At 42.2% G+C, this 11,239-nt stretch overlaps 1 protein-coding gene across 3 annotated transcripts in view; it reads right to left on the bottom strand.

Moving 5' to 3' along the window:
• Window positions 1-9,476: 9,476 nt before the first annotated feature.
• Window positions 9,477-11,239, bottom strand: part of ARP (apurinic endonuclease-redox protein) — a 50,881-nt gene continuing 49,118 nt past the window's right edge. For all 3 annotated transcript variants that reach the window (XM_087690753.1, XM_087690752.1, XM_087690754.1), the window contains 2 exons: window positions 9,927-10,086; window positions 9,477-9,843 (listed from right to left, as the gene is read on the bottom strand). In XM_087690753.1, the coding sequence (XP_087546879.1) occupies window positions 9,722-9,843; window positions 9,927-10,086 (282 nt within the window). In that variant the 3' untranslated portion in view covers window positions 9,477-9,721. The remainder of the gene's footprint in view (window positions 9,844-9,926; window positions 10,087-11,239) is intronic.

Below are 11,239 nucleotides of genomic sequence, written 5' to 3'. Positions count from 1 at the left end.
GGTGCTTCGAGTAGGGTATTCCCCTACCTTAGCACTCTCTTTCTTTGCTGTTTTCGGAGCAGTGGTTTCAGCCTCAGTATCAGTTACCTTCTTGCCACTCACTAGCATCGTCTCTCCGTCAATTTTGAGAGTGATCTTAGCGTTGGTTTTCTTCTTTCTCTGCCTACGACTCTTCTTCCCTATTGAGGCAACGTCTAGGTTTCTAGGCCCAGGCATGCCGGCTTGCCGTGTTTGTGCACGTGTCATGACATGCAACGGGATGGGTATCCTCGCTGTCGAATGTCTCAATGCCAAACAGCCCCAAAGGTACTGATGGTACATTGCTTGAGCTTGAGGACGGCTTTTGTCTAGGGCATTCCCTGAATAGCACTCGGCACACTTGAGATCAGCTCTCTCCCTATTAGCCTGCTTTTTTTTTTGGGCATCGTGTCGATATGTGACCAGGGTGACCACAAGTCCAGCACGTGACTAGGTCTTGGGTTGGCCCTGAAAAAACTCTGCCTTTTCCCCTTCCTAATGCCATCACCGGCACTGGTTGATATTCCATGAGGACTGAATTATCCTCTTCATCATACGAGATGTAGGGCTCTTCCACATAGTGGATGGGAGCGTCACTCGATGGATGTGTCACGAAGGGTCCAGGTGGTCTGGGTATGCCCGTGGGATTGATCTCTAATCTAGGAATGGCCGATTTTGCATCATTAGGTGAAGGAAGGACCAATGGGGCTCCTCTTCCGAAGAAGTTAGGTGGCCTATTCCCGTAGTATGGTGAGTTGTACTGCTGTGCATAAGGAAACCTTCTTGGCAATCGACAATGCATTGCGTCATGGCCAAACCTTCCACAATTTGCACAAGGCCTAGATCTTGGATCCTGGCACTCAGCAGGGATGCAGTTGCCTCCACAGTGCACACATTGGACATGCGATCTAGTGGGTCTCTTTACCAACTCCTGCATGTCAAGGGCTAATCTCTCGCTATAGGTTGTGGGTTTCTCTATGGTTCTTTGGCTAGAGCCATCTCGATTTGAGCTTCTAACGTTTCTCTCCCTAAGCTAGTCATCTGCCCTTATTGCCTCATCGAAAACCCTAGCGAACACATCTCTCTGCAAGCTCGAGTTGCTTGCCAGTGCCTTGTAAAGTTTCTTGTTGCAGATTTCATTTATAAAAACGGTAGAGACCGCTCTCTCGTTTGGTCGTTTGTTGGTAGGGATTCTCTTAAACAAGCTGTATATATGAGTGACTTAGTCTCTAATGTCCTCTTTGTCCTTCTAACTGACATTCATTAGTCGGACTATGAGGTTGTCTGAATACCCTGTCTCTGAAAATCTCTTGATGAAGAGATCCTTTAGGCGATTGAAGTTTGTTCACTCTGCTGCATCTAGGCTAGTGTACCACGTCCTTCCCTTATCACCCAAGCAAAGCCCGAAAGCCTACGAGCATTAGGCGAGGTTCGTGAGACCGTTGGCTTCGTAAACCTACTTGAACTGCTCCACGAAGCAATAGCGGTCATTGCTAGGGTAGTACTTGTCCAACTGCTTGGCCACTGCAGGGATCTTGTTGTGGCTCTTTGCCCCCTGTGTGACTCCTAAGCCTGTGAGCAAAGAGGTGGCTAGAGCAGTTGCACTTTGTTTTGCAGATGTGTTGTTTATCAGCCGCTTGGTGACAAGCTCGCTCAGCATCAGGTCTGCCTTTAGCTCCCTCTTCCTCTCTGCGTTCGGCCCTGTCGTGGCCTTACCAACTAAGGCTAGAATGCATCGTGTCTCGTGCACCTCTAAGTCTTACCGCAATTTCCTCGTCCTTTGCTTGCAGTTATACGCCGTGATGCTCTGCAGCGATTTCTTAGCTACCTTCCTCTCTTCCTCAAGGCTCGTAACTACTTCCTCGATCGGTCTGTCGTGGATCATAGTCCTTGTTAGCCGATCGTATTGGTAGACCATACATTGCAATTTGATTGGGAACTCGCCTAAGTCCAACTGGTCATCCTCTCAGTCCGCGTCTACTCCTGAAATTTCTGCAGTCTCTCGCTCCACCCGGTTGTCGATTAGTCCAGTCAGCTCGGGTAGTAGCGACTTGCCCTCAATCTTGTCGTCTTCGAACTCTTTGGGGTCTTCAGGGTCCTATTAATGGGGCTTTGTGGCACCCAACTATGTCTCAGGGTCAGCTCCTACTGGTGGGTTCTTTGAATTATTATGATTCTATGTGAGTTCCTTGTTATTGAAAGCAGATGTTAATTTTATTCACACTTGTGCTTAGTGCTTTCCAGTGCACAGTGCCAAATTAGGCTTTCTCTCTTTTAGTGCACTTTAAATTATGAAATCAGCGTGGGATGCGAATGCAAAATGAACAATGCAGTTCCCGCTTTTCCCCCTTTTTTTCTTAGCCTAATACGGCTCTAAGCGCATTTCTTGGCTGTCCTCTCGTATTGTGTCTATGCATATACTCTACACCCTGTTAAGGCCGGATTGGAATTTGAGGGTCAGTTTCACCTCTAAGTCTCGTCTGTTCTATGGCCTACTACTAGAGGGGATGTGTCCCGAGTGGCCTTGGCTTGAGGAGGTGGCTCACTTACCAATTTAAAATGTTCTACCTTGGTGGTCCGATTCTGGGTGGTCTGACTATCCAAGTTAGACTGTTCGATCGGACTGGGTGGTCCGATCCTAGTCTTGGTCCGACTGGTCAAACTGTTTGACGGTGATCCGATCGGATGGGTGGGTCCAAGTCTAAAAATGGGTTTTACTACCACATGGCAGGGTCTGACTGGCAGAGTCGGATGGTCTGATCGCGTAGTTGGTCCGATCGGACCACAGGTGGTCCGACTCTGAGAGTCGGACAATCGAGTGTTTGATTCAGGGAATCGGACACCTGTAGCCTGGTCTGACTGCATTTGTCGCGGGACAGTTGCGAGGACGCGAGTGACGAATGCTACGCGTGGGGGTCCTGGTACAAGCTCCAACTTTCTAGATCAAACAAGCACAACTCAGAGAAGGTCAAGGAATACTTGGAATGGCTGGGCAACAGCAAAATGACCGGATCGAACCCCTCTTGTACCTGCACTCACACACACACACACACACACACACTCTCTCTCTCTCTCTCTCTCTCTCTCTCTCTCTCTCTCTCTCTCTCTCTCTCTCTCTCTCTCTCTCTCTCTCTCTCTCTCTCTCTCTCTCTCTCTCTCTCTCTCTCTCTTGATGTTTGACTGCAAAATGAGGCCTCCCCTTACCTTTTGAGCCTCTTATTGCCCTGCTCAAATCTCCTTCAACCTTATGGTTGCCCCTCTTGCACCCATCTACTCAAGATTTAGATTTTATGCCCATTTCTCCTAGTTTTAAGCCTATTTTCAACAGTAAAAAACCCTTCTATTTTTCCTATTTCCTTGGTCCTAATCCTATCCAAGCACAACAAAAATAAAAAACAGTGGCTGAGGTTGATTTACCTACTTGCCTACTCAACAACAAACTAAAATACTCACTTGTTCCGAAGATCAAACCACCTAAATCTGCTATCTATCTCAAGCACTGGTTCGGGATGAAAACCCTTACCTCTATGCTTGATTCGAAGCGCACGGCGCTCAAGGCTCAATTCCGTCGGTCCCGATAAACAGAACCAAAATGATGGGAGCCACAAGCTCAATCCCCGAGACCTACGGCCGCTTATTGGTCAAGCGTTTCAAGCCAATCAGCCATGGCTACCTCTCACATAGCCAATGCGCCCTCCCTACCTATGGGGTGTAGTGAGCTTACCTTGATGCCTGATCGAGTACCCTCCTCTCCTATGCATGCCAGTAGCTCCATGATCCTTGAGGCAAGCTTAAGAAACCTCAATCCCTCTCCAACAAGCTCTATTTTCCATAACCGTGCGAGACAAGAGAAGAGTAGAGAAGAGAAGAAGATGAAGAGAGGAGATAGGGAGCTTCCTCTCCTTGGTCCCTCACTCTCACACACTCACTCCCTCTCTCAAGCACAAGTAAGGAGGCAAGAAGAAGAGAAGAAGAAGAAGAAGAAGCTTTTTGCCACACACAAGAATAAGCTTCTCATTCACTTTTCAAGTTTATATACATGCCCTACTTCCCAGGGGCAGTCATCCTCAATTTTTACATGGCCGGCCATGGCCTAGGCACTTTTTCTCCATTCTTTCACTTCCTAGCTAGTCCTACTACCCTTCTAAGTTTACAATTTGCACAGGAGGGAGCTTGGCGCTCTTTTACAAGGACTTGAGAGCGCCTTTGCATGTAAAGGTGTGCTTTCTTGCTTTTAACTCCTCTAGACTTCGACGGCTGCGCCTTAGACTTTTGGCAGTTGTTTCCATACTTTTGGATTTTTTTCAGACTTATTATTCTTCTGGGCGCCTTCTCTACGCCTACCCTACGCCTTTTCCTGCTTCTCAGATTTTTCTATTTTCCCATTTTTTTTCATGTTGTTGGTGTTGCAGTAAATATAGAAATATTGTTTGTAGTAATGATGTGATATTCAATTAGAAGAAGATGCATAAGGAGCCTCTTCAGGAAGCGAAAACAAGGAAGGTTACTTTCCAAGATGCAATTCCACCTATTATTTAGGCATGCAAGGCAAGTGCTAGTGCACCAATTGTGCAAACAAAGGGCACAAGCGATGCTTTAGCTAGTAAGCAAGAAGTAGGGAGATTTATTTAGCAATAGGTTGAGAGCCATATGGTACCTCATGAAGAAAGAGTGGAGGCTAAATTTCCTACTCCAAGTCAACCCATTATGCTATGCAGATCTGCTCCTATCTCTCTTCCCCCTAAGAGATTTCAGTCAAGGGTTGACTATGTGATGTTGACACATTGTGGGGAGCCATCTTGTTATGAAGAGACCATGACTCATGGTGACAAGCTCAAATGGAAAAGAATTGTGCAATCTAAAATGGATTCATTATGAAGAACCAAACTTGGAAGTTGATTCCTTTACCAAAGGGAAAAAATGTTTTGCCATCCAAGCGGATCTATAAGTTAACGATTACATATAATGCTAAGCCAAAGTAAAAGGCAAGGTTAGTGATCAAAGGTTTCAAGCAAGAAAAAGGGATGGATTTTGATCAGATATCTTCACTTGTGGTGAAATTGACAATTCTTCACCCTATGGTTGCCTTGGTGCCTAAGGATTGTTTCGATCTTGTACAATTGGATGTCAAGACAACATTTCTACATGATTTCTACATGGTGATCTTTATGGATGAGATCGACATATAGCAATCAGAGGATCTTATGGAACATTGCAAAGAAAAGCTTGTCTACAAGTTAAAAAAAAGTCTCTATGGATTAAAGTAGGCCCCATAAGACTAGTAAAACAATTTTGATGTTTTTATGCAGTCTCATGGGCTACAAGAGAAGTGAGACAAACTACTACTTATACACTACTAAATATGGTAGCTTGATAGTATTGACCCTTTATTTAGATGTTATATTGATAGCTGGGAAAAACAAGTATGAGATTGATGTCCTAAAGAATGGGTTAATGGAAACCTTTGAAATCAAGGATTTGGGACATGCAAATCACATTCTTGGCATGCACATAATCAAGGATATAACAAAGAGATTGCTCTATTTGTCCCGAAAGGATTATGTCAACAAAGTGTTGTAGTGTTTCAATATGGAAGGGGAAGGCAATTAGTACTTCATTGCCTCCATATGTGAAACTTAGTATTGATTATTGTTCCAAAGAGAAGAGAGCTAAAATGGGCAAGTTTCCATATTCATCATGTGTGGATAGTCTCATGTATGCTATGATGGCCACTTGCTTAGACATTGCCTTTATAGTGGAACTAGTGAGCAGGTACATGTCAAATCTTAGAAAGAATCATTGGGATGCAATGAAAGGTATCTTGAGGTACTTGAGTGGCACAAGAGATATGTGCATATGCTTTGGATGAAGTAGTAGTGATATACATCGATACACAGATGTAGACTATATAGGGAATGTTGACAACAAAAAGTCAACCACATGATATGTTTTTACCTTGTATAGTGGTGCAATCTCATAATCATCGAGTATATTGTGGCCACAAAGCCAAGTAGATTGGAAAAATATATATAGACATACAGAGATATCATAGGGTAGTTGAGTCTATGGGGGTAGATTGGAAAGGCATAAAGAGACACATAGAGATATTTATGAAAATAGATGGTTTGATATTTATGGAGGTAGATTGGAGAGGCATAGATAAACACACAAAGATGTAAATAATATCAAGATAGTTGAACCTATGGAGATAGATTGAAGAGGCATACATAGACATACAAAGATGTTAATGGAAATATGATAGTTGAGCTTGTGGAGGTAGACTAGAGGGGCACAAATAGATACACAAATGTGTCAAAGAATATCATATAGCTTAGTATGTGAAGGTAGGCTAGCTAGACACATAGAGATATCAATGGAAATGGAAAAGTTGAGTGTTAAGGCAAAGTGCACAAACACACATGGACTATATAGATCGGATTTTGTTGATTGATTGTGAGCAAGAGAGGTCAAAGAAAACATGCAATTCAATGTGTCAAGGTATATTAATAGACATAAAGAAGTGGTCATAATAGAGTTATGAGAGTAGTAAAATGAAGCATAATAGCTTAGAAAGAAGGGATGTCTAAGAATTTTTAAATTTTAGATAATTCAAATTTATCTCTAAATATATTTTGAAAAAACCAAAAAATCGACCAACAAGTTTGTTTCTTGACCTAAAGTTGAAATATAAAAAATCCCAAAAAAAATCTTAAAACGAATTCTAGAAATTTCATTTTTTATTTTCTAATAAAAAATGAATTATGCCACATCTACTAATTATTTTGATTGAAAACCAAGCACCATACTCCCATAACTAATCTCTATTTGAATATTAAATTTGATTTAAAAGGGGATATTAAATGGGAAGAGAGAAGGAATATGAGCAAATCCTTTGAGGATAATATTAAAAAGACCAAAAGAGATTAGAAAAGTGGAGAGAGAAGATTATTATTTTACTATTCTTCTCTCCACTTTTCATTGTTTCAAGGAGGATAGGGAGGGGCCTAAAAGGCCTAAAAAGAGAGTTCCGTTTCTTAATGGTTGCATGTGAAGCAATCTGGTTAAGAAGGATCCTATCATATATGGGAGTGTAGGATAAAGACCCAATAGTACTAAGAAGTGACAACCAAAGTTGAATCGCCATATTTGTACAAGTTTGCAATTAAAAGAAGTTTATATTCTTCTCTTATTATTGTACGATCTCTATTCTTTGCTTAGATTTAGTATGTTACACCATGTAATTTTTACATGAGGCGGTTATCTAAGAGGTAGGTTAAGCCATAGAGAGAGTCAAAGCTCTTGAAACATTAAGAGTTCCACAAATATCCCATTGTTGAGCATTGATGCAACATGTAAGCAAAACCCTAGGTAACATTCTTCTAGATAGACTATATCTACATATTCCATTTGCTTGTATTATGCTAGATCCACACATACACTTAAAGGAGTCTATTTTATAATTTGCCTCAATATTCCATACCTCAATTGCCATATAGTTCCCTTACATCTCACCACCTTTCACCTAAGAAACAATGTCCAATAGAAGAGGTGGTATGATGAGCATTAAAAAATTGGTGCCTCAACAGAAGGACGTACTAAAGACTAGGACCCATGGCGAGACACACGACATTATCTTTGCAACCTAATGTGAAGGAAGTAGGCCTACTTGGCAAAATAGAGCACGAATTTTATTGATCGCGCTTGGAATGGGAGTGTAACATATCATGAAAGGTGTTCCTAGAGCTTGGAACCCAAAACCCTAGTACCTCTCTAAAGACATCACACTTGCTACCTTGTTATACTTTGACAACCTCCTCTCCCTCAAACCCCAAATACCAAACCCACCTTCCCCTTCACTACAACCATACTTTAGGACACCAATCGTGGAATACATAATGGTGAAGTGAAGGATTGTGATGAACCAACAATAGAGCGCTCTTAAATGTGAGGGTCATGCTATCATCACTCTTGGCCCATTTGTTCAATAGAGCCCTGTGCTAAGGTTGCCCCACTAGTTAGGAGGCTAATACCATAATACCAATCCTTATTTGGAGATATTATAATTACTAAAGGACTATCATGGTTGGACACATGCTAATAGAGTTTATGGATTCATACAAGAACATGATCCAAGCACATGAGGGTGCAACATGTGCTCAATCAAGGCTCAAGAGGGTATTCTAATGCCAACCATATCCTCACACTCTACGATAGCATCAAGCACATGGCATGTGGAAGGTGAAACTATTGTTACTTTGAGGATTTCCACAAAACATTTAATACCATGCCACAAGCCACAATTGATGCAAAGACTACATGAGCTTGAGTAAACGTGGTGGGGCATATTTAGCATTGTATGAACTAACCACTTAATGAATCTAAGATCCACAAAGGATATTGGAGGAGATCATGAGCATAGTATTGGTGAAGCAATATTGCATAGTCTAGCCCAGTATTTTCAGACCATACATTGACCAAACAGTAGCAATATTGACATAGTAAGAAGTGAGGGAGGCTTGATACCTTTATGACTATACATTGATTATATTACTCCCATCTCAAACACCCCAAAGTTGCACAAACACATCAATGCATTGCATGTCTTCTACCAAGATAGAGACCTTATGGTGAACATTAGGAAGGCTAATGTTATGGTATGTAACACCACCCAAGGGATTGGACTATCAATGTGTCAAGGCATGTTTGTTAGGGAGACAATGGACTGGATCTAGAGATATGTCCACAAGGGGGATTACTTTTGTAGGGTTTAGATGCACAAAGAAAAGCCATAAAAGACAAGTTGACCCAAGGGTGTGCATTAAGAGTCATGGAGAACTACAGTGCTAGTATACATAGAAACTCCTATATGGTCTAATTTGCAATTATAGTGGATACCAGGACTTCTTAGTACTTAGCGTGCAAACTTAACTTACATGCAGCTCCTGTTTGAGGATCAAGCCTCTACCACAAGAGAGCTACAATAGTTCAATCATCACCAAACACAATTAAGGTTTATTATGGATGGCAACAAATGGAGAGACCCCTAGTAATAATGATCTCCAAGGTGATTAGGAGTGAGTCATAAGTGTCACATGAGATTGTTAAGATAGAGATGGGAGCACCACCTATTGTGGCTAAGGAAATCAACCTTGCGGGCAGAACCGGATGAATGGTCAATTGTCCATTAACCTAGGGGGACTTGCGCAATTTCACAATGAACTCTTAAGTCTTGAGAGGAACTAATATTACCATTAAGTGGCATACATTGGTGGTATCATACAATCCAAGATAGAGAGGCTACTAGGTTAAGAGCATCCACGAGTTAATGATTACAAGAATTACCAAGACAAACATTGTAGAAGTATCTAATCAAACCCGAAGAGTAGTACACATTGATGAATGGTCAACCAAACATTGACTCGGGGTACACAGCCCCACAAGGAGTTCACAAATCTTGAGAGAGAATAAAATTACCATAACTGATGTACGTAATACTAAAAAAAACATGATATACATAGTAGTAGTACTCGGAATACTGTCGTTACCGCAAGTGATATACATCGTAGTATGGCAGATATATAAAGTTGTGTGCATGAGCCATGGACATGAAATTCACAACAAGAGCTCTGCATACACTTTGACAAAAGGCTATGCAAGTCATTTCCATAAGAATTTTGTTACATTCCTAATATGAACATGCAAATCAAACTTGCAAAATAAGGCCAACAGGGCAATGATCACTGCCACCCACAAATGGCAGGGTGTAAGAGTCCTGTACTCGCCCCATGATTGCTTCAGATGCAAGGAAGTAATCAAGCCGCCAACCTAAATTTCCACAGAAAAGAGGGCATAAGAAGAGAGAGACCATAATTGTGATTCTCTGAAGGAGTTAAACCTCAAAAAACTACCTTGATTTTTAGGCCGAGCTGCTGTCCGATAACCCCAGTATGTGTATGCCAATGCATGGGGATGCTGTTTCCTGAAGGTGTCTACTAAGCCTTGATTCAAAAAATTTGCTTCAAAGGAGGACCTCTCCTCATCAGTAAATCCAGCACTCCTGCGGTTTCCCTGTAAAAGAAAGACATATGATGATTGAGTCAGTCCCCTTGCCTTCCTCCTCTTCATTGATAATCAAGTTGGTTAAGCTACTGCAGGCGCTTCAATTTTGCCAGCATGAAGACACTCTAACCAGGCTACATATGAAATCACGTAAATCATACTGTGAGCTGCCATTTCCTAGAGGCAGTCCTTGCTGTTGCTGTTTCCATTGCCTATGACTATGCAGCCACATGCTTGTCAAAAGTGCCAAGGGTGATGCGTACAAAGATCCATAAGACAAGAATATCCACTCACCCCCTTTTGTTTTGCCTTTGTGGTAAAGGCTATGAGCTTCTTTCTAACAAATAGAGAGACATGCACTAAGAGGTCAAGCTGCCCATCCCTCATCATAATGCCACTTTGGATGTGGAGTTTGGATAATACAGCCGTCTATTTGGATGGTGATGACTGGAGGGTAAGTTTAGGGCTATTGTGGTGGCCAAACTTCAGGTACCCTAATCAATTAGGAAAGGCCATGAGAATTTAGTATATGTGATACTTAATGGACCAACTGGAACGCTCATGAGCTTCTTAGTTGGGTTGCTCAGAACCTCGGTGAGGTACCTGGGCATACATGGGGATAGGCATTACGTCAGATGAGCAATTTGCCATCATCCTTTTAAGCATCAGACAAAGTTATTTTACTGGAGTATAACAGAGCTCTTTTGCATGGAGAGTTGGGGTGTCTAGAATAAGCACAAGGAAATGGGCCTTCAGGGCCTATTGTTAGCAGGTGCAAACTTGATTTCAAAGTTTCTCCCCAACTGGGCAAACAGGAGGACACAGATCCTATCTTCACTGGCAGAGATTTTCAAGAGATTGCTAGGACTGTTGGAGAGTCACCCTCAAATATTCAGAGACAGGGATCACAAGACTGAGAGGAGGTCAGCTGACGATGCACTCTAATCTCATGATGGTGTTCAAATGAGTAGAGGAGTGATGGGGGAGTGATTTACCCACCTTGCAGACTCGGATTGGTTTCTTCTTAAGAGGTGATGTGCTGCTACTAGTGATAGCCACTAGAAGTCGAGCATCCTTTCATCAGAGTGTTTAGAAGGATGACACACTTATGAGGGAGGAGGTGGACTTCACAATATGCTAAATGACCAGACAGATCAGGGTG

The sequence above is a fragment of the Lygodium microphyllum genome, chromosome 13 (assembly GCF_053477565.2).
Source record: "Lygodium microphyllum isolate KBCC chromosome 13, Lygodium_microphyllum_v1.1.10, whole genome shotgun sequence".
NCBI classification, from domain to species: Eukaryota; Viridiplantae; Streptophyta; class Polypodiopsida; order Schizaeales; family Lygodiaceae; genus Lygodium; species Lygodium microphyllum.
Note: the sequence above shows the minus strand (reverse complement) of the source record. Positions and strands in the feature narration are given on the sequence as shown.